The 25,722-nt window shown below is 32.9% G+C and overlaps 2 protein-coding genes across 11 annotated transcripts in view; one reads left to right on the top strand and one right to left on the bottom strand.

The window, feature by feature from the left end:
• The window catches only part of LOC112042895 (coiled-coil domain-containing protein AGAP005037), a 233,015-nt gene that overhangs the window by 33,556 nt on the left and 173,737 nt on the right, over positions 1-25,722 (bottom strand). The window lies entirely within an intron of this gene.
• Positions 7,212-13,077, top strand: LOC112042898 (GATA zinc finger domain-containing protein 4). The gene is made up of 5 exons (XM_024078102.2): positions 7,212-7,332; positions 8,510-8,615; positions 10,390-10,598; positions 10,817-10,880; positions 10,962-13,077. Exons 1-5 carry the CDS (start codon positions 7,225-7,227, stop codon positions 13,058-13,060), a joined length of 2,586 nt encoding a protein of 861 aa, XP_023933870.2. The 5' UTR covers positions 7,212-7,224; the 3' UTR covers positions 13,061-13,077.

The raw sequence follows: 25,722 nt of genomic DNA, 5'->3' as shown, positions 1-25,722 counted from the left end.
AACAAATGAATTTTATTTTTCATAATCAAGCTCTCAAAGGAGCAAGAGTACATGGGCCAGGCGTTACTAACATTTATGTTAGTGGCAATATTATGCATATATGTCATAATAATAGATATGGTAGGTTGTTTACCTGCCAAAAGTGAATTTGCGGTCGCTTGTAAAGATTCAGTTGTAGATTTAGTTACAGTTAGTAGACTATTTGGAAGCAAAAGTTTGTTCACTATTGAAGAGCTCGATGATAGAGCTTTCAAACAAAATCTTTCAGCTAAATATATACGTCTTACAATTAAAGGAGGAATACAAGTCTCTACTTCCATTGAATTAACAGGTGTAGAGCGCATAGCCCCACTTATTATGCGCAAGCCAATGTTTTGAATAACATCAAGTTTTTTTAATAATGTGGAATTGGCTTGCATATATGCAAGAAAACTATAATCAAAGTGACTTCTGACCATGCTTTTATATAATAGAGATAGGACTTTAGGATCAGAGCCCCAAAACGTTCCAGTCAAACATCTCAATAAATTAATGCCTTTTAACGCATTTTTGCTAATATAATTAATATGTCTGTCAAATTTTAATTTATTATCGATAATTACACCCAAAAATTTCTTTTGATTTACAAATGGAATATCTGTACCATTATATTTGATGTTATTCCCCACTGGGCTGCCAAAAATCATACATGAACTTTTGGAAGTATTGATATTTAATTTTAACAATTTTTTATAATAAAACTGCAACTGGAACAGTGCAGAATTAATAGTATTTTTAGCTATTTCTATATTTCTATTTACACTATACATTAACAAGTCATCCGCAAATTGTAAAATTTTAACATCTCCTAATAAAAAATTTTCAATTTGTGAGGTGTATAAATTATACAAAATTGGTGACAATGCTGAACCTTGCATAAGACCTTTACTAGTTTGGTTTATCCCATGGAGTATATTATTGTACTTAACATAAAACTGTCTATTATTAAAAAAATTTGAAAGCCATTTTAACATTTTTCCAGGGATGCCAATTTCATAAAGACAATTGATGAGCTGGTTTAAGTCCACATTATCATAAGCCCCCTCTATATCCAAAAATATACATACTGCTGTGGATCTAGACAATTGACAATTCTTCATATCATACATAAATGAAGTTATACTCTCTGCTGCGCTTTTACCTCTACGGAAACCATATTGAAAACCTGGTAATAAATTATTAGTTTCTACAAAATAGTCCAATCTTAGTTTAAGCATTACTTCAAACAATTTCCCTATGCAAGAAGTCAGTGATATAGGTCTGTAAGAATTGCAATCGTCTTCAGGTTTATCTTGTTTCAAAATTGGTATTATACATTGAATCTTCCAACTCTCTGGAATACATTGAGAAAGCCATAACTTGTTAAAAATATTAAGTAAAGCTATTTGACCTGATTTATGTAACTTTTTAAACATTATATAAGGAATGTCATCTAATCCTGGTGCAGATTCCTTTCTTGATTGAAGTGCTATATTGAATTCTGCATAGGTGAATGGATTTAGTAGCCACATGGAATTCTCATTGTCATTGTTGTATTCAAAAACAGAGTTGATTAAGTTTGTGTTATTATTATTCTGTTTAAGTTTTGAGATGAAATTTGGAATCCATACATCATTTTTAAGTTTTGGTTGGGTATTTATTCGTTTAAATCTTTTCATATAATTCCATATATAAGTTATAGGAGTGTATCTATTAAATGATGAACAAAGTTTATTCCAACTATCTTTCTTTGCTTTTTTAATGATTATTTTTTTAAGTGCATCTATTTTTTTATAATTTATATAATTTACCATTAACCCTACTCGCCTATATAATTGTAAAGCCTCTTTGGAATTTTTAACTGCTTCAGCACAATTTTCATCCCACCAAGGAGCGGGAGCTTTAATAGTTCTTGGACCCTCAAATTTAACAAGCGGAATACATTCTTTTTTTAAAATGGTCAAAATTTCACAAAATTTGTCATATGACTGTAAAGGATCTAGTTCATTAAATGTGATATACTCAAAATACTCCTTGGATTTCTTAAAATATTTATCCCAATCTGCTTTATTATATAAAAATTTCTCTACTTTATCATTGACAGAATATTTAGATGGAATTAAGTTAATTTTTGTGAATGTGGGATAGTGGTAACTACCCAAAGTGTCTACACCTACTGTCCATTCACATAACGGAGCGAGCACTGGGCTCACTCCAGTTATGTCAATAGCAGAACTATTTGCATATGGTCTCTGAAGTGTAGTAGACCTACCAGAATTTAATATGCACAGATCCTGTTCATCAAAAATATCAAATAGGCTTCTACCCCTTGAATTTGTACTATGGCAACCAAAAGAAATATGATGTGCATTAAAGTCTCCAGCTACTAAACAGGGCTTTGGTATATCACTGATGATACTTTTAAGTCTATTGATTTTACATTTATTTTTATTTTTAGGTGGACAATAAACACAAAGTATTGATAAGTCACCAACATTGGTTTCTAAAGAAATTGCTATGGATTGAACATCTTCATAAAATTTGTTTTCAAAAGTTTATATTTAAATGTATTTCTTAATAAAATACCTACGCCACCATGTTCATTCTTTGCATTTTTTCCAACAAAGTTATAGCCTGGGATTTTTACAAGATTACTAGAGTTTTTAAGCCAGGTTTCATTTAATAATAAAATATCAATATTTTCCTGTGTTAAAAATGTTTTTACTAAGGGTTTTTTATTATTAATACTCTGAATGTTATGTTGAACAATAATGAGCTTTGAAGCCATTAAACTTTATTCAAATGTTTCAAAAATGCTTCTTTAATTTTACTTGTGCTTTTAATGTCATTTGAGTTTCCTATAGTAACTAATGTATTAATTATTGCTGATAATATTTTTTTATTATTAATGATATTTGAATAAGAAATATCTAAATTTTCTTGTGTGTCTAGTTTAGATTGGTGGAATTTTTGCTGTATTTGTTGAGGCTTCGGGAGAGTAGGAAAATTAACACTATTAATTTCAATTACCTTAGCATAAGATTGTTTATTTTTTTCTAATCTCGCTGCCTTTATAGGGCAAGTTTTGGATATGGCTAAGTGAGCTCCACCACAATTACTGCACTTCAATGTATCAGCCGTGCATGCTTTATAGTGGTGTTCACCAGCACAGCGTGAACAGACCTGTATATTTTTGCATATTTTCCCATAGTGATTAAATCTCATACACTTGAAACATTGCATTAGCGGAGGAATATATGTATAGACCTTATAACGCCAATTGTCTAAATATATATATTGTGGTAAAGTTGTTCCTGCAAAAATTACACTAATAGTTGACAAAGGAACAACATCGTCTACAACCTTTTTCATGAATCGTCTTACACCAATAATCTCACACTCTGAAGAAAGTTTATTAAATAGTTCATGGTTACTGGACTCTTTAGGAATAAACCTGACAACCCCCACCCTCTCCACAGAAGATGCCGGGATGAAGGCACGAAGATTGTAAACTGTTAGGCATTCATGTTTGAGAAAATCATTGGCTGCTGTCGCTTGTTTGAATACTAACATTATTTTGTTAGCATTAATGCGCCTGCTCTCATAGATACCTTTTACTTGTTTAAAGTATTTGGACACAACTAATGGGTTTTTGTTCCCCAATTTAATTTTCGCCTCACTGCTTTCCACAAACACTGGGAATTCCGCGTTAGTGCTATTATCCGTGTAGGCTCTGCTATAACCTGCCTTTATATAGGGTTTGTATTTTACACTATCGTCCTCAGCAGACTTTTGAACTTTACGTTTTTTTCTGTCCAGCCTTTCGTGGGCATCGCCATCACTGTCTGACGGCATTTTGCTGGATTTAATTTACATATGAACACTTTATTTCACACGTATATTACTAAAAAACTTTTAAATTAAAATTTTCAATTTTAAAAGCGCGCTTCTCGATTCCCGCCAAAAATCGAATCCAATTGAGTGTAGAGTAAACAGTAATCACAGATTATAAAGCATGTTTCCCGGCATCGGTAACACAATCAATTCTTCTTTTTTTAATTAAATACTGATGGCTATAAAACGCTATTTGGTGTCTGTTTTATATTTGAAATTCGGTAATCAATATTACACGTATGGATTAATCTAGATCAATAAGTTAAGCAATCTGGAGGAATTTATTTCGCCAATTGTGTTTAAAATTATTTGACACAATAATCTTAAACACTATTAGCGAATATGAAAATTTGTATGGATTGCTCGTTCACGCAAAGACTACTGCTTGCAATTGGTTGAAATTTTGAATGGAGATACATTATGAGACTTAATAGTTAGAGACTATTTCTCGGATCCGTAGGTCATCACTGACAACATGCACTGTATTAAACTTAACCAAAATACAAGGTTTCCGGGGATTTGGGAAAACTGAATTTTACGCGGACGAAGTCATCGTCCTAAGCCGTGATTGACTATTGCCAAAGGTAAGTTAAGTTTTGTGTAAGTTAGTGATAGTTAGTAGTTTCGATGATATAGCCATGTCTCGTTTTCGCGAAGGGTGAATGGTGGTGTATAATCATAAATTATAATTGAACTAAATTGCTAGTGTATGACCTATTTGATCTATCTAACGCTATATGTATTACTTCACCTTCTCCAATACACTGTATCGCTACAAGGAACAACTTTAGTGTTTCCAGGTATCGGTATTCTTGTCTTAATTAACCGATACCTAGTCGATATATTATTAAAGTTTGAAGACAAAGTTTAACTGACAGATACAAACTTGCTAATGCATAAGTATAAACACTGTATCAACGAACACGTATTTGACGAATTTATTAAAGACAAAGATTCTTGTAGTTGATAGGCCCGGCTTTCATCTTCACATAGGAAGAAGAATTAATAATCTTATGTTAATGATTTTTTTTAATTTATTTAACTAGATCGTCAACTTGCACTGTGAACTACAGATTAATTACTAAACAAGAAAAGTGAAATATTGAAAGTGAAGTGACAGTGACAAATTTAAGCTACTTTTACATTAGATCCTTACATTTTTAGTGACAATTGCATTTTGAATTTAGTTGGACGAGTATCAGAATATAAATGTACGTAAATTTAATTATCATTATAGTTTTGCATTAATGCATATAATGGCGAACGCTTTCCAGAGTTAGTAAGGCACTTACTTATAGCAAACAATGGTTTTCTAATTCGCATTTGTGCAAGATGTGGGTGGAACTCTATAAAACAATTTATTATTAATAGGTAGTCATACTTTCCATGACATATGTCATATAGGAGCATGGCATGATAATGAATATTGTATAGAATTGTTATTCAACAGTCTGTTGTTCTTTATTGCCGGCTCTTCTCGGAAGAACCTGCATTTTGAACAGGTGGTAGAGGTTGCAGAGGTGGTACGGTTACAAATAGTCAAACTTGACATTTCTTGCAAAGTAAGCCTATTTAAAATAACGAATTCTGAATTTCTGATATTTTATAATAATCATTAGATAGCATCAAAATAACAGTATCTTTGAGCTAGAGATTTCATTTATTACTTTAGCAATATAGATTATTCAAGTTATAACCCACAACTTATTCTGAGAGGAGATTCGAGCTCAGCAGTGAGCCGAATATGGGTTGACGATGATGATGATGATGATGATAACCCACAACCTCTACGAGACTTAATATTTATGGTGAATGTAAAAGTCGGTACAGTCAGAAAGCAACAATGTATTCGCAAGTGATGATTACGCGGTTTACAAAACAATTTCAGAGCAATAACAATTTGAATCATAATTCACAAGATGCCAGTTGTCATTTTACTTGCACGTAGAAAGCACGGAGTACCATAGCGCAACTTAGCAATTGTGGTTTGCATAAGGAAACCATTTACTGAAGCTGGATCCTATTCGTAAATATAAACGTCTACTATTTACATTTATACAAATATTATAAACGATTTATCTCGAAATACCAAGTAAGATACTTGATTTGATTGACGTAAGTAATATCTATCCTCTAGTTTATCAGTGTCATCATCATCATCATCTCCTTTCCCTTATCCCACTTAAGTGGAGTCGGAATAATATGTAAATTTTTTTCATTCGTCTCTTTTACTGGTCACCTCATCATCCACTCCCTGTACACACATGTCCTCTTTCACACACTCCAGCCAAATCTTCTTTTGCCTTCCTCTCCACTTATGTCCTTCCACTTTCAACATTTTTCTAGTAATATGACAACGTGTGTAAATAGTGCTAAGAACAATTAAAAGATAATAGATGTCAAACAACAATTAAATATAAATAGTAAACAGTGATGCAGTACAACAAAGACATCATCATCATCCATCATCTACATAAATACTAGCCATTTTTTTAATTTTATCAGCTCTCTATAAAGAATAACTCTGTACTTATTGTTTAACCCGACCCAGGACTTGAAACCAGAATCTTAAGCCACGTAACAATGTAGCACGAAAAATAAATAACTATGTATCACAAAAAATCAACATCCCTTCTGTTAACACCGAAATAATAAAAATAGAAGAACTTAGACTTGTTATGAGCTAAAAATGCAAGTTAAATATAATAATTTATTAGCGAAACAAGTTACAAACAAAACCGAATAGTATTTTTTCGTTTTATATTTGCAAAAAAATATAGTCTGTTCAATCAAAGTAGAGTTTCGGTATTGTGTTTATAATATGTTTTAAGTTCTTCAATGCGGATTAATGCTGTGATAGCCCAGTGGATATGACTTCTACCTCCGATTCCGGAGGGTCTGGGTTCGAATCCGGTTGGGGGCATGCACCTCCTACTTTTTCAGTTGTGTGCATTTTAAGAAATTAAATATCACGTGTCTCAAAACGGTGAAGGAAAAACATCGTGAGGAAACCTGCATACCAGAGAATTTTCTTATTTTTCTGCGTGTGTAAAGTCTGCAAATCGGCATTGGGGGACTATTGGCCTAACCCCTCTCATTCTGACAAGAGACTGGAGCTCAGCAGTGAGCCGAATATGGGTTAATAACGATATTACTTGTAGTTTGCTGGTTTTATATTTTGAATATGAATAACTTTGTTCCTGTTCGTGGGACCCCAAACCACACCTGTTTTTCACTAGGTCTTCTAGAGGTCTTCTATATTTTGATAAAGCTTATTATAATAAGATGTTATTATGCCGTTTCAGCTGAACTATGACGAGATACGTCTGCCTCATTTTGACATATTATCTAGTTAACTTTAGTTACTGCATAAATCGACCGGTTTTCAAAATTGTTCTCACACAAAAAGGATTTGCACAGGTAAAGTTTATTTCTTATATAAATCTATAGAAGTAATAGAAAAAAGACTAGTAACTGTGTTTTTGTCAACTATAAAATTGAAGAAAATATCATAATGAGAATGATCATTCTTCATCATCATCATTCACCGTGGATATTGTAATACAATTAAATGTATAGTAATAAATAAAAATACAAGAATAAAATAGCAATCCTTCACAAAAATATTTCGTAATTTTTTTTACTACTTTGGTAGAGCTAGACCTCGCTTGAGTATTAAGAATTGGGCATGATTTTGGTGGAGCGCGAATATATTTGTATCTATAAAGTGACATACAGTTTAATTTATAACAACGTTCGTAGACAGTTTTTATTCAACTTCAGACACAAGATAGCGCGTTTACATTTTTCGAATTGTTATAATTTTATTATTATCTATTGAATGAGATTAGATAAAGTGCGGTGCATTACTTTAAAATACTCGTGGCTTCATTATAAATTTCTCTTTGTTCTTTTCATAAAATGCACTCTTAATAATCTTTATTAAATTAACATAATCTAGTATAACATGATTTGCCATATCTTGATAAATATGTCCAATATTCCTATTCCCCTCTCAAAGGAAAAGACTGTATTAGGAGCGGACACGACAATGGACCATCGGGGCGGGGATCGAACCACCACCCCTCGGTGATGAGTCCAACCGCGCTTATCGTTGAGCTATTGAGTCTCTAAAGGCAGTTTATAAATTGTTCAATTCAATTCAATTGTTTAACTTTCATCCGAAATCGTTGTATGATAAACATTTCATCTCATAAGGTGAGACACGTCAAAACATTTTTTTCATCGATGTAAATTGTTAGATGGGCCCCATACTAAAGAACGCATATTTTTATGTCATTACCCAAAGACGTGCACGCACATCTTATCTTAGTACGTAACAAGCGCATGCTGTGAGAGGACGTGGACTTAAAAAAATATTTACTGTTTTTTTTTTATTTTAATCCCTTAATTATGCCTTCGTGTTCATTTTGGAAATGTAAAAACACAAGCCACAACATGAATAAAGAGAAACGTGTTAGGAGTGATGACGTACTCATGTACAAAACCAAGGACAATTCCGCGACGCTTTGAGGCCCATCTATCGATCTACGATGGATGTTTTTATTAATATAAAATTACATCTACTTTGTTGCAGTTTCTCCAGTACGATATAGAAACACCAGCCATTCGAGAATTTACATTTTGCACCTGGTTTCGTGTTTTTGACTTGTCAAACGATCAAAGCGTTTTCACATACGTTGGTGAGTATTTTTTTACCAAAACAATAGGCCGTAACGTGTTTTGTTTGTAACCCTTGACATCGTGTCAATCGCTGCCTTTTTTAGGGTTCCGTAGTCCACATAAAGTTTCGTCATGTCCGGGTGTCTGTCCATTCGTCTGTCTGCGGTTTAGCGCAGAGACTATTACTACTAAAAATAAGTGAATTAACATAAGTATGTAAATACATTAATAAAATCGTTTTAAAAAAAAAAATAAACCTACTTCAAAGGTGCATTACTCTAAAAAGCGGATTATATTTTATTTTCTATTAATCGCTTTGAATTATTAGAAATTTTTTGTTGGCAATTGCTATTTAAAAAGTAATAGTATAAATAGTAAAATTAGGAGAACATTTGCATACTAATTCCATTGTTACTTAAAAAGCTAAAGTTGTGAGTAAGATAACTCAGAGTCTGTCAAAGATAAAATCCGGTATGGGTATCTATTTTAATTACGTTTATAAAGTGGTACAAAGAAAGTATGAAAAAAATGCATTTTTTGGGGTTCCTTCCCTACATGCAAAGTGATGATGAATTTTTTATCGTCTATCCCATGGTGGCATTACATAGTTAATATACGGAACCCTACAGTGCGCGTGGCCCGACACGCACTAGGCCAGTTATTTTAAAATTTCTTTTTTGTACTCAGAATAATGGAAAAAAAAATTTAAAATGAAGTAAAACGAAAAAATACTAACAATGCAATTACTTTCCCGTCAATAAACTGTCACACTGAACTTTTCAGCAAATTTTCATCTTTTCGTGTAAATAGAAAAAAGAAGGATTTTAAAATTTTCACCTAACTATAGTAATACTATGTAATATTTTAATAATTAAGGTAAAAATATGCACAAAAACCTTATTTCAACATAATTATTTGTTATAAATTGACTAATTTAAACGAATTGTGAAAAAGCATTTTTTAAATGTTTTTTTTTTTAATTTGGCGGGCGATTCCAGTCTCTACTTTCGTTAGCCAAACTCTACTTTAACAAGGTACAATTAAGATTTAGTATGTGCTCTTGGCATATTTGCATTTTACTGGACTGAGTTTTCAAGAGAGTCATGTATCTTCGTAATAAAATGCACAATAAAATATAGAATTACTTTCAGCACACCGTTGAGCAAATATGTTACGACTTACGATACGAAATAATTATCATGACCCCTTTTTTTAGACCAGTTTGTTGGTTTAAAGTTTCTTAACGAATGAATTTTTGATTCCGTTTCGTAATCAATAAAAAGTCCGTACATGACCGGATTAGTTCATTTAGCATGTTTATTTTAATAACAGCTTCGTTGCCGTAGCAAGTATTTTTGGAAATTTTATTGATTTGAGAAGTAGGTACCTGTTAATTTGTAAGTAATATATTTCACACAAAAAAAAATCATGATATTTTGCCGAAAATGTTACATGGATTTAACTTTATTTTTGTTTTTAAATACTCTTAAATATAAAAATCTTTAGAACCAAAATGTAGGTTGATAACGGACTGTATATTTACAACCAATTCAAAATGTTTGTTGATCGTTATTACAGAAATATTATTTGTACATGTATAACATCAATTTATGACGTGTTAATATTCATAATGTATTATCCGTTTTTGTTAGGCTATTACATGTGTTACTATAATTGACTTGATAGCACGTTTGTTATTTATGAGCTTGATTAGCAAGCTCACGGTCCAATAGTTGTGCTATATAATATGTAGTACAAGCGATCAATTATAGCAAACGTTTGTTTTCGTTTCAGCAAACGGCAATAATCGGGTAATTCAGATGTGGCTTGACTCAGGCGGCAAATATATGAAATTATCCTTGAATAGGCAAACTTCTTCAAGTATTTTGGTAGATGTGCCTAAAAATACGTGGCGCCATATTTGTCTGTCATATCAATCAGACTTTGGAGCTTGGGCACTCTATTTGGATGGCCGTCTAGCATCTTGTGAAGCTGCTCGAAAAGTATGAATACCTATTTTTATTAATATTCTGAATACCTTTTGTTTTTAACCAACGAATTTTATTTTCAAACATAATATTTTTTTTTTATATTACCTGTAATTCTAAATAAATTATGTATACTATATATATAAGTTTGGCATCAGATTTAAGTGATTTGAATTATCTGTATTATATTAAAAGTAAATAAGAGTTTTAAATTACACCTTTATTTTTTATAGCTTCACGGTTTCATATTACCCAGCGGTGGTAGCGTTATAATTGGCTACGGTATCGCTGAGAGCGGTAATATACCATACATTTTTAGATTATTTTATGATTTTAGATAAATTATTGAGTATGTAATTTATTTATTTATAATTTTAGGTGCTCCTACAGGTTTAGAAGGGGAAATATTTGGAGCAAACATGATACTCAAGTCAACAATAGAACGTAATCATACTATAAAAAGAGATCCTCTGTATCAACAAAAGCTTTTTCGCAAAAATAAGATTGTAAGCAATGACAATAGTAAATATATTGTTTTAAACAATATGACTTTTGATTCGATACCAGATAACTCAGTAAATATGAAATTGCCTATTTCTACCACTACTCGGAGTTTCATAAATATTAAATCGGCTCACGGTAAAATTGAACATGACGTCGGTTTAGACTTGATTCCAAAATTGACTAAATCTACAAAAGATATATCAAATGAGAAGGATATTTTCGATATACCGTGGACTCCCAAAAACTTAGGTAAAACAAATGATGAGAGAATAAATTTTTGGAATCTATTGAGAGAAACAAGTAATATAGGTAAAATAAAACTACACAGTAGTAATGAAAGAGAGCAATCTGGTTCTGGAACTCAAGAACTCATCAATGTATCAGAATATGAAACTCCGCCACCACTACGGCCACAATCATTTAAAGACTTTACACGAGCAAGTACACAATTTAAAAAACCTGTTTTAAAATCTTTTTTTGAAATAAAAGAGAACGATGAAGTGTTCAAACCTCCAAATATTAAAACCGAAAACGAATATGAAGTATCTGAGGTCATAAAACCACCCCCTTTGCAAGAAAAAGCAAAAGTGTATGGTCAATGGACTAGTTCACAGTTCGCTAACAGTGTTTTAAACTATCTTAAAAATGTCAATTTTGAAAACAAAAAGCTAAAAAAAGTTCCGTCAACAATACCACTGTTTAAAGTATCAGATAATTTACCCTACGCTTCAGATTTTAGAGTGACCAAAGTATATCCACCCTTAAAAATAGAACGTCGTAATAGTATAAGTAACGTTATTGATAAACGTGTTATTAAGCTTCCAGAAATAAATGTTAAAATTGTAAATGATGATTTAAGAACACAAATTTTAGACTTACATGCTAAAACATTGCCAAAAAATGTGGAAATTACAAATCGAGGGCAAAGTGTTAAGAATAATAATTACCACAGATTTTATAGAAATGTAGATAATAACGAAATTTCAAGCAAAATAACTGATGGTGCTAATCTATCAAAACCAGAACCCTTTGCTGCGGCTCCTATAATAAAATCTAAAAGAACTTTGTCAGACAGTGATTTGTATATAAAAAGTAACTTAATGTCAATACTTCCTTTTTTAAAGTCAGCTGAATATTTCTTTGACGAATATGGCGATAAAAAATATTTAAATAATAATGAAATGTATACCAAAAGCTTGTTAAACACTAATAAATGGCATAACATTAAACCTTACAATAACAACTATACACCGCGGCACATAAACATGGAGTCAGGTGAAATTCTTTTCACTAATGACAAAAATATAAATAGTAAAAAAGGACTATTCAAGGTAAAATATAAGCCAGACAACCACAAAGTAATGAAAAATATTCAAGGAGCAGAAATAAAACACGGACAGGCTCTTGCATCAGAAATATCTAGTTTTTCTAATAACAATTCAAATTTAGTTACACTTTTAAAATATAATCATGGTTTTCTGTCAAATAAAAATACAATAAAAAGTAACAATGGGCGTGTAGTGAACAAAAATAATTTTAATCAGCATATTAAAATAGGCAATGCACTAAACGAACGATTTGTAATAGGAAATAACGAAGTAAATAACAAAATCAGTTTTGTTGGAGGTACAGATACAATTCCTGATATACACAGATATCGATCTGATATTGATAATGAAAAAGAGATGGTGCCACCATCACTAGGCCCTAAAATTTGCAAGACCGTTGAACTGTATGATCGCTCATTATACGTCCAACCTGATGGTAGCGTTGACGTTAGTAGTATATTATCACCAGTCAAAGAAAAAAATCTGGCCGTCGAATTTGTTGTACAGAACTATAAGAAATGTTCTTTAAAAGAGTCTTTGTTTGAAGAAAATGCTTTAATATTAATAGATTGGATTAAAACTCCGATACGGCTATTTGGCGGATCATATATAAAGAAAACTATTAATCTATGTGGTTTCTTTTAGAACTATTAAGTGAATAAATGTAGAACAAAAAAATATGTTTTTTTTGTTATTTATTCTACAATCAATATATGCTTTTTCCAAAGCATTATTAAGGCTAGTTTTATCATTTCAATCATCATTAGAATAGCCTCAAACCTTAAACGATTTCAATCTTATGGTAACGTACACTAAAGCAAATCATAATTAAAAGCTTATCCAATAATCCAAAATTTCCAAGAAACCTTTGATACATGTGAAGTTACTTTTTCTAACAAATAATATGTACATTTTATACATAATTATTTACTAAAATGTTGATAAATCATTATAATTTTAGCTAATTTAAGGACCCCATTAGATTTTAATTATAATAACAGCAACGGTTTGCCGTGCATTCCGAGGCACAGGGGCGGTACATCACCAGCTTTCTAACTCCAGAGTTAGAAATCTACTGCAAATTTCTTTGAAGAAATGAGAAACTCGGTATATCGTAATCCGACAGGACTTGAACCCAGGACGTCGTGATCCGATGCTACATAATATGATAACCACGGGACCAACCCATTCGAACGTAGAATGGTAAGTTGCCAAAAAATTGTAGTATTTAAACTATGCTTCTGCGAGAAAATCAAATTCTAAATAAAGAAGGTGGTAAAATCTAGTTTATTAAATTATCACTTAGTAAGCACTTGTATGGTTAAATCAAAAAATGACATGTCTTTGTAAATCAAAAAAATGACAGGTCTTAGTAAATCAAAAATATGACATGTCTTTGTAAATCAATAATATTAAGTAATGGTGCAACAAGACCCCGCTAAACGTAGTATGCCGAGTAAGCTGAGAGAACGTGTGAAAATTTAAAAAGACGCTTGACAACATATAGAAGGTAAATAGTTATGGTCAGGGGCTGCCCCTATGTATTAATTTAGTTTTTACGCCTTATAACAAATAGGATTACATTATTAAGCATTTACAATTTTATAAAAAAATGTACATACTCTGCAAGCAAGGAAGGAAGCAAGAAGAAGTTATATTTTATGAAATATATTTCATACTTTCTAAAACATAACTTATCAACAAAAACAATAAAAAGCTAATAAAAAGCTTCTGAAAAGTACAAAAAATATTAAAATATTGAGTGTCGTATTGATAAGGTGAAAAAAATGAAATGATAATACACTTGAGAGTATATTGTAATGATATTTACAAAATTTATCATAATGACAATTTCTAGACAAGCATCACCTTAAATTTTTCCAACGTCTCTTTGACTGTACATACTTATTTATGGGACTCATTTATAATGTACTCGTAGTTCGAAGGTATGCAATCACAGTATAATACGAAACACAAACAGGTTACTTTTAAATGTTAAAATAAACGAATACCTTCACTTTTATAAATAACTTGCTATAATTGTAAGACCCTTTCAATTTCTTCGAATCCATGACATGCGAGTTACAAATAATTTAAATACGTAACTAGAACAAGCGGTTTTATTCGCCCACGAAAATGATGACTTTGTAATAGCCTTTTACTCGTAACTCAGTAATTTGACCTTGAATGATTTAGCACCTATTAAATACGTGAAATGGTATAGGCTTTTGTTTGAAATAATAAATAAACCTGTTTTAAAAGCATAGGTAGTATTCTATTATACTATACAGAATCCAATCCATTATCTATTCATCCAGCCCATAATATGTGCTATTGAAAACAGTTTGAGCAGCAGTTTCTCACTAATTACAAATTTTACATAGACGCTTTTCAATGTTCAAATTGTTCCACCGCTGTATACAACTCGTTAATTTTCATTCATCAATAGATATGTAAGTAATTTACTAGCCCTGTGGTTTTACTGATAGTTCAGTTTCCGATACCAATTGCCAATATCGAGGGCTCATACTTGGTGGGTATGAGTATTCAACAGTAAGAGAAAAATTACATCTGTTCGAGTAAATCCCAAAAACGGAAATATTAATCTTGACAAATTTACACTCGTCGATTTTTAGATTAATAAAAAAAAAAGTTTTGTAAAGTAATTACCCACTGGTCGAAAGGTAATTTAAAAAAAAACCAGCCAAGTACGGTTCAGGCCATGCGCAGAGTAGGGTTCCGTAGATTAAGTTAGTACTTTCATTTACAAATATACCGATAATATACCCCACACCACGTGATAGACGAAGAAAAATTCATCGTCGCTTTGCGCGTAAGGAAGTAACGCAAAAATATTATTTTTTCAAACCTTTTATTCTATTTTATAGACAAAATTAATATACATACCTATACTTAATTTTATCTTTCTAGTTTTAACAAACTCTGAGTTATCTTACTCACAACTTTATTAGCTACAAACAATTAGATTGCTAATTAACTGTTATAGTTTATAATATTTCCTTGTAATTTCATTATATATCCTACTTTTGTGATTTTATTTACGTATCCATAAATAACCGCGTAGAAGGTCGAGACACTTGACTCTTACAAAAATTAGCTCTTAAAAGCTTAATTTTTTACAAACAGATCCCTAAATCGAAAGTATAGAAAGAAGACCCCTTATATATTTTAAATACCTACCCAACGATACCCCAAACTATGAGATAAACGAGTAAAAAAAATTATCCCAACATGTAAATTGTTTGGGAAAATAAATAAAATATTATTATTACGTACCCTAAATTTTTTTTTACGACTTCGTTCACTTTTTTAATGTACCTACATATTCATGTCAATTTACAGCTTTCTAGTAATAATAGTCTCTGCACTAAATCGCAGATGGACGGACAGACGGACATGACGAAAATGTTCCATGTGGAGACTACGGAACCCTAAAAATGCAGTTTGTTAAATATTATTTTCATGTAAAACAAATTTCACATACTCGTAAAGTACAAACACGATCGCATTGACTCTCTTTATTAACGTAAAAGTAACATCAGACGTTTATAAATTATCCTTGACCGAAAATATTTTAGACGGGTTTTTTAACTTTCACTGAGGCAACAGTAAATAATTTTTTATCCGTGTTTTAAGTTTTTACAAATGCAGCTTTCATATATTATAGTAAAACGCTAAAATTTCTAGTCTGCCTAGGTGTTCTAGAATGTGCTAAACCTATTACTAATTTGCACCAGACATGTTGACCTGGTAAGCTATGTATGAAAATTGGTTGGTTGGCTTAATTAGGTTTGCCATATGCGTTTAGTGAGACGCACTATTTAACGCTTTATTTCGTATCTTCGTACTGCACATTTACATAAACAAGTCCATCTTTTATGGAAATGGTCTAAATAATAAGTTTATAATAGGTACCAAATACATGAGCCTTGACAGCTCATCTTTTCAGTTGTGTACATTTTAAGAAATTAAATATCACGTGTCTCAAACGGTAAAGGAAAAACATCGTGAGGAAACCGGCATACCTGATAATTTTCTTAATTCTCTGCGTGTGTGAAGTCTGCCAATCTGGACTATTAGCCTAACCCCTCTCATTCTGAGAGAAGACTCGAGCTCAGCAGTGAGCCGAATATGGGTTGATAATGATGAATAATATAAAAAAGATCTTTGTTACACTTTAGGAAATAAAGATAGTGGAGTTACTGAGATCTACTAAAACATCTTTTGAACTGATAAAATGTTGGCTATAGACTGGTCGAGTTCCCATACAAAACGCATTTGCTTGGAAGATTTACAGGATTGGTGGGAGCTTATAGCTTGGCAAGTTCGTTGATGACCCTCCCATGATATGCACGACTGGACGGGTGTGAAGTAGTCCGCGCGGAGCAGAGGAAGGACTGCGCGGGTATGAAGTCATGCGCGCGGGGCTTCCCTACCCCCCTCCCAGCCCCCGCGGACCATCAGGAGTGTTACGAACGAATTTGCCAAGCTATAGAATGATATGAAGGTCTGGCGATCACAGTATATTAAAAAAATGATGAAGCTAAATAACCGTTGAATACAATAATTATTATTATAATACTAGTTGACCGGAAAAATTGTTTTGCCTTATCGTTAATAAACATAGGAGTTGATGGTAGACAGGTCAAAATTAAGGGTTGCAGGTATTTTACAATGCTAAATCATATAAAAAAATTATAATTAAGAAAGTGTGTCAGGAAAATACAAAAAAAATTATCACCATTTAGGTGGTTATGATTTAGGGGTATAGAAAATAGATGCTGGCCGATTCTCAGACATACTAATATCGAGTATGTATTGACAAGAGCACACAAATTTCATAAAAATCGGTCCAGCCGTTTCGGAGGAGTTTGGTAAGTGGTAAAAAACACCGTGACACGAGAATTTTATATATCTAATATATTAGCGGACGCCAGCGACTTCGTCTGCGAATAATTAGTGTAGTTTTCAATTATTTACCATTACTTTTGAAAAAATATAATTTAAACTCAAAATCCAATTATTCGAATTTAAATACAAAAATTAAATATTGTTGAATCACATTATTTTTTTATAACTGTAAAGGACTTAAAATTAAGGACTTTCCATACAAACTTTCAACCCCTATTTAATCCCCTTCTAGTTTTATTTTAGAATCAAAAAGTAGCCTATATTTTGCTCCAAGGTCCCATTTACCATTATACCAAATATTCATCTTGATCGGTTCTGCCTTTTAGCCGTGAAAAGGTATCAGACGACTGACAGACAGACAGACTTACTTTCGCATTTATAATATCAAAATAATATGGATAATATCAATATCTAATGTTTATTGTTTGTTATTTGACACTTTTTCTGCCACACGACTTTCAGTTAGAAGGCGAATGGCACAAAAAATTGCAGATAGCCTATTGTAGTGTATTCGTATACCACGAATGTCAGAGCAAACAATTAATATCTACCTTATTAAACTGTAATAAAACATCTTTAGCGCGATTTAGTAATGACCAGTGCCATCTAGTGACCCGTACTAAGTACTAACCGAATCTAAGTAGCATATTGAAATTTCTTTTCGTTTATTTTCTCTCTTAGCATTTAGGGGTATGAATAACATATTTATAACAAAAAAAATTAACTGACCTCAAAGTTGCATATATTGTTTTGGTTTTTGGCACTTTGAAAGTGATCAAAAGGACAGGTAGGTACGATGTTTTTTTCGCTTCTAACAGCCAGATTCTTCAAGTAAAGCTAAAGTAACAGTAAAAGTAGTAGTAGTAGTAAAGAAGACTTTTTTTTTCAGTGAATAAGACCGTCACTTTTGATTTATGACGTTACTTTGACTGTTACTTGCGATGAAGAAACTTGCTGTTAGTTGCTGTAGTAGGGTGCATTTTCGAAGACGGTTATATTTTTTTTTGTTAAAAAGATTTTATTTCTGTTTTAGTGCGTTCTAGCATCGTGGCCGTAATCGCCCCTGTATGTGCAATTTCGTTTACTTATTTTGATTATAACACGAAAATTCTAAACAGATTTTCGTATAAATTAAATAGGACCGATACCAAGGAAGGATATACTCTTTCAAACAAAAAAATAACTTTCATATTCGATTTTCATAGCATGCATCATACTATAGGACAAGGCTTCCCTCCTCTCTAGGGTACTTATACAGCTTAAGCGGGCTTAGGGTGATAATGATTGACTCTTTGACGATAGATAACAGCCCCCTAGCCTAGTGGCACGTCGATTCTCTTTCTACGATTGCTAACGCTTCGAAAACTAAAAAGATGGGAAGGACATTTGCTATTGACAGGTCACGTGATCAAGATCTGTCATTCCCATAAATTTCTCTGATGAAGATGACAAGGGATCGACGGTTTAACGTGCTCTTCGTGGCACGGAGTGTAACATCGCCATATTCCTAACTCCGGATTAAGAATTATTGCTGAGAACTTCTTGGATGAAAGCCTATCATACCATACAGTGCTCGAACCCAATACATCGTGATCCAAAGACACATTGGCTAACCAGAACTGAGCCAAAGAGACTATTAAGAAGAAAATTTGAAGAGAAATTTGGAATAGATTTATAATGTTTTTTTTTTCAAACTATTCATCATCATCATTATCAACCCATATTCGGCACACTGCTGAGCTCGAGTCTCCTCTCAGACCTAATATAAATAACCTTTCTTGCATTAGGTTAAAAATCCGCTTCGCGATACTCTTATGCCACTGAATGGATTTTACTGCTATTTTTACCAATATAGAGTTTTATTTCTGAGAAAGTTAAGGTATATAGATAATTTATCAGATTTTGTAAACATCGGCTTAAATATTATGGCGATAATAATTGTTGGAACGATCGGTAAACTCAATTAAGCTGCTTAATCCTTTCGAGATAAATAAAACAAAAAAGGATTATGTAGGAGAATAAATAGTAATTCTATAATCTAAAAAAATGGTCACGTGTAGTCCTTCATGAAAGAAGTGATGAATATGATTTCTGTATATACGCCTTAACATTTGAACGCAGTTTTGCAACTTTATAATTATTGATGGTCTGTTGCAGCTAGATTCTAGAATCGGGCATATTACATAATGGCTCGACATAATCAATAGTGCTGGTTGTCTAATACTTGAGCAGTTTATAGATGTTTAGATATCAGATAGAAAACCAATTGCAAATTACTACATGAAGGGTACCATAAGGAAGAACTAAATCTTTAAAATATTCTCTATTTTAAGTACTTTTATTATATTATTATTTAAATCTATACTGATATTATAAAGCTGAAGAGTTTGTTTGTTTGTTTGATTGAACGCGCTAATCTCAGGAACTACTGGTCCGATTGGAAAAATTCTTTCAGTGTTAGATAGCCCATTTATCGAGGAAGGCTATTTAATTATAGACTATATATTATCCCCGTATTCCTGCGGGATCGAGAACCACGAGGGTGAAACCACGCGGCGTTAGTTAGTAAATCATAATCATATTGCTTAACTACAGCGAGATTATGAAAACTATGGTAACTTAATAAGTTAGTAAGTTACTAACTTCTTAAGTTACCATAGTTTTTATTTATAACTTCATAGTCTTTTAGGATTCAGAGCGTAAAATATTGCTTGCAACCTTGCTGATACATGATATGGTATTTACCGTCGTTTGTATATTTTATTGAAAAGTTATACATATAAGTGTATGTTTCTTAAAAAAAATGTATTCTTGACAGTAAGAAACCCTTTCATTTTTCAGTTTCTTAGCTAGTCATGTATTGTCATCAGAACTCAGAGCGTGTGCAAAATTTCATCCTAATCAAAAACCAGGAAGTGGGTCAAATTAAGATTCCAAGATTTTCTTACATACATAGTTACAAATGAAGCTAATTTATAGCGTGTAATAAAAATATCTTCATTTCAGGGAACGTTATTGTCAATGTCAACGTAAGTATGTGAGTCTTGTGTATCATTCAAATTTAAATTTCAGTGTGTGCAAAGAATTAACTTTTTTGTAATAATGCACTTTCTATAAAAAATAACTTTTTCTGCATATACCTAAACTTTAACGGTGTCATATTTCACTTACGAAAAAAACTGTTTCTGAAAGTTTTTGCTTACCGCATTATATTAATAACTAGCTGACGCCGCGCGGTTTCACCCGCGTGGTAAGAAATTGGGGAAGTATATAGCCTATAGCCTTCCTCGATAAATGGGCTATATAACACTGAAACAATTTTCCAAATCTACCAGTAGCTCCTGAGATTAGCGCGTTCAACCAAACGAACTCTTTAGCTTTATAATATTAGTATAGATATACAGTATCAACTAAGTAACTGAACACTGAACATGTACTTTCCCATATATTTACATAAATATATTCTACTCACTTTAGTCAATGCAATTGGTTGTCCGATGGAGATTGCTCATTAGTGATAAATCCGCTAAATGTGCATTTTGTACCTTTCTGTTTTATTTATTTACATTGTTTATTTTACTCTGCGGTAAAGGGTTTCATGCTTCATTGATATCATTAAATATTTCGATATTTTAAGCCTGTGTTAAGACTTGGTTGTTTTATTTTAAATTTTAATCGTCTTCATAAAAAAAATTGAAAATTCTCTCTTTTTTTCATTTGAAAGATTCGTCAGATTGGTCCCATTTAATTTTAATTAAAATCGGCTCAGTAATTCCGCGTTAGTTGTTTTGTTAAAAAGATTTTATATTTTTTACTCTTTGACTGCAGTTGTAGAAGGCTCAATTATATTTCTACCAGTACCGATGGTAAAAATATCCGACGGTATCTACGCGACATCGTTACTACGGTTGGGTGATAACTAGCATCGGCCCAATGCCTATCACTAAACCTAGACTAGTGGAAGGTTCCTTTGCACAATTTTCAAGTTTACACAACAAGTTTACACAATTTTCTTTTTTAAAATAGCAACAAGTTAACATATGTGTTGTTGGCATGCTATAGTTGCATTGCAATTACAGTAATATATTATTAAGTTCTGAGCCGTGATAGCCCAGTGGATATACCTCTGCCTCCGATTCCGGAGGGCGTGGTTTCGAATCCGGTCCGGGCATGCACGTGTCTCAAACGGTGAAGGAAAAACATCGTGAGGAAACCTGCATACCAGAGAATTTTCTTAATTCTCTGCGTGTGTGAAATCTGCCAATCCGCATTTGGCCAGCGTGGTGGATTATTGGCTTAACCCCTCTCATTCTGAGAGGAGACTCGAGCTCAGCAGTGAGCCGAATATGGGTTGATAATGATGATTACAAAGTTCCTATGTACATTAATCTTGTAAACAATCTGGTTTGAGTAATATTAAAAAATACTCTAATTGTTAGCTGACAACACTTTTAATTATTCTGCTATTACGTTAGTAGGTATGCCGGTATGTTACACTGCTCTTTAAATACATAGCTGAGTATACATCAGACTGTCAACTGTGTAAGGTCCCGGGTTCAAAAAGTAGAAGCAATATGATTTCTGAAATGGTTCAGGTCTGTCTGATGAGGAAAAAATATTATTGAATCCTTGTCTTTTCGTTGTTGACAGCGAATTGTTATCTAAAGTACCTTAGTTTTGATGAAGACCTTAGAAAAGGCACGGCACAGTACATCGCTTGTTATTTATCTCTCTTTATAATCATTATCAACCCATATTCGGTTGAGCTCAAGTCTCCTCTCAGAATGAGAGGGGTTAGGCCAATAGACCACCACGCTGGCCCAATGCGGATTGGCAGACTTCACACACGCAGATAATTAAGAAAATACTCTGGTATACAGGTTTCCTCACGATGTTTTTCCTTTACCGTTTAAGACACGTGTTATTTAATTTCTTATAAATCCACTGGGCTAACACAGCTCTTTATAATCAGTACAGTTAACTGTTCTAATTTTATAGCATTTTTAAGGAGGGGCATTACAAAACACAAAACCAATTTTCATAAGAGTATATTCGGTATCATTTGAAGCATTTTACCGAAGAGGAATTAAAACGTATTTTGCAATAACACCATAGATAGCGGCTATTATACCAGATGGTGTGAGAGTTAAATGTGACTTTTATGCAACAATTCAATTACGGTGAATGACAAAATTATCGTCTTATGTAATTAATTAGCGTACGCCAATGAGATGTTATTATTTTCAGCAAGAGCGCGGTCACAAATACGCTTATTACACACACACGCAATGTATTACGTATTTATACACATACCGATATAAATACCACTTCACAGAAATCATATTAAGTTAATTAAAATTATTCGTAGACTTAGTCTTTGTTGCATAACCTTACTAGCGCAAAGGAGTTATAAGTGTGGGAAGCTGGTTCCGGCTCCAATAATGTTTAACACATCTAGGTATAGGTATAATACATAAAGTACGAAGCGAGAATATAAGACAAAAAACAGACAGACCTTAAGATGTGCGCGAGGCGGATTATAAGAGTTCCGTTTTTGTACTACGACCCGTTAATTGAGGATATTGAAATAAAAAGGCTTTATTATTATAATATTATTATTAATAGGTAAAGGTATGAAATACAGTTTTTTATAAATCCCGTGGGAAAAATGATTTTTTGTAGGATAAGTTAATATTTCGCTCATTAACCTGTTTTTTTCTATTTTTCTATTCTTTAAAAGTTAGTCCTTGACTACAATCTCACCTGATGGTAAGTTATGATCCAATCTAAGATGGAAGCGGGCTATCTTGTTAGGAGTAGGATGAAAATTTACACCCCTTACAGCTTCTACACGACATCGTACCGGAACGCTAAATCGCTTGGCGGTACGTCTTTGCCGGGAGAATGGTAACTAGCTACGGCCAAAGCCACCAACCATCGTACCTCCTCTATCTTACAATGAACATCCTATTCGAGTTAGTTTAGCCGTTCCAGATATTAGTTCGAACAAACATACCACCGAAAGTTTGTTTGTGTTTTAGTATCTTTAGTATGCACTTTAGAAAACACCGATATTTAGTAATCACACACTCCACTTGTATGTATATGTAACGATGAATAATTTTTGAGTTAATGTATTGATGAATCATTGAAATTAGTTTATACTGAAAACGATATATGTTAGATCATTGGAAAGCGCAGCAAAACAGCACTACAATAGATATTGATTTAAGAAATACATACAATGCACGCCTATTAACTGATCATGTATTGATCGCTGCGTGCATGACAGCTCGAATTATGAAACGTCTTCGCTGCCGTTTGCGCTGCAGAAACATGAGAATAATTGACCGTCAATGGCTGACTTAACAACGCACCAATTTGATATTGTATTTTCCTCGATGCCATCCTATTATTTACCTAGTTCATCTGGTAGTGTTTTTAGTAGAAATTTGTAATCGAATAAAAAAAATCGTACATCATCTTTTACAAAATAAATAATATACATTATTTATGGCCACATCTATTCTTATTATAACTAAGATTCTAATTATATATGTTATGTTATTCCAAGATAAAAGACAGTTAGTTGTTGTTACGTCAATTGTATTTATACGTTCTACTCCCGTATGTTTGTGTCTCCTTTATAATGTAACTACACTCAAACTTACGTTCATACGAATACGTCACCTATGTTAAAACTGGTGAATCGTGAAATGTTGCTCATTTGGAAGTATTTTAATTGTTGTATCGATATGCTTGGCGGAAGAGAAAGTGTTACAGTTTTTGAATTCGATGTCCGTTTAGACCGATTCAATTTATTCTTCAACTACTGAGATAGTTATATAATATTTTTAAGTATATGAATAAAAATTATGAAAGCGACATAAGACGAGTTAGCTAGATTCTTTTAAAGGCAATTGCATACGTTTTATAATAAACTACCACATGAAGCCACTGGAATGTCTCACAAGAAGTTCAAAGTGTTTATTAAACGCAAGCTTTTAGGAAAGTCTTATTATAGTGTTAATGAATGATAAAAAAGCTTGGTGTGAAACTGTAATGGACGACTGTGTGCTTAGTTTTAAATAAGTTTGTAAAATGGTGGTCAACAAAAAAAATAAGCCTTGGCTGAGTTTGTTGTGGGTTCTTCTCGAAGCAATTTTAAGTTTTCGACTATTATTACCACCATTAGATTAAATTATGACATAATCTTGACATTTCATAAGTGCTTGTAAACTAAGCCTAATTGAATGTAAGCCTTTGGATGTAAAGTTACCAACCGTATATGTGTACGTATTACAAACTGCAAACGCAGCGCAATACGCTGATGCTGTTGTATGAGAATTTAGTGTCAATTTTGTATTTTAACACTGTTTAAAATATTTTTTTATGGTTTCAAACAATCAAAAAACAAAGGTAACCCTTAATTTAACTGGTGCATGTACATGCAATCAATAATTTTCGTTGGAAATATACGTGCTCGTGAGACCTGTGATATGATCTCTACCTTCGATTCGGAGGGCGTAGGTTCGAATCTTGCACGTCCAACTTTTCAGTTATGTACATTTTAAGAAATTAAGTATCACGTGTCTCAAACGGTGATGGAATGACATCGTGAGGAAACCTGCATACCTGAGGATTTTCGTGTGTGAAGTTTCCCAATCCGCATTTGACCAGCGTTATAGACTAATAACCTAACCACTCTCATTCTGCTCTGCTCTCTTTTGACGGCCTCCGTGGCGCAGTGGTATGCGTGGACTTACAAAACGGAGGTCCTGGGTCCGATCCCCGGTTTGACCGATTGAGGTTTTCTTTATTGGTCCAGGTCTGGCTGGTAGGAGGCTTTAGCCGTGGTTAGTTACCACCCTACCGAGAAGACGTACCACCAAGCGATTTAGCGTTCCGGTATGATGTCGTGTACAAACCGAAAGGGGTTTGGATTTTTCATCCTCCTCCTAACAAGTTAGTCCGCTTCCATGTAAGATTGCATCATCACTTACCATCAGATGAGATTGTAGTCAAGGGCTAACTTGTAAAGAATACGTGTTGCGTGCAGTCTGATAGAGTCTGGGCACACATCTCGTCATTATTGCAACGCCGCAACGACGCACCGCTTCACAGTTGAGGGATTCGTTTCATTGCTGCTTCGAGAGTGAAACGTTGCACGGAACTAAGTTATTGCACAACTAGCGAACGCCCGCGACTTCGTCCGCGTGGAATTTAGTTTACACAAATCCCTCGGAAGACTTGAATTTTTCGGGGATAAAAAGTAGCCTATGTGTTAATCCATGCTATAATATAATTCTGTTCTGTAGTCGAAGCGTGAAAGAGTAACAAACATTCATTTTCATTCTTCATCAAAAACTGATTTT

The sequence above is a fragment of the Bicyclus anynana genome, chromosome Z (assembly GCF_947172395.1).
Source record: "Bicyclus anynana chromosome Z, ilBicAnyn1.1, whole genome shotgun sequence".
Taxonomy (NCBI): Eukaryota; Metazoa; Arthropoda; class Insecta; order Lepidoptera; family Nymphalidae; genus Bicyclus; species Bicyclus anynana.
This window is presented reverse-complemented; position numbering and strand designations above follow the sequence as displayed.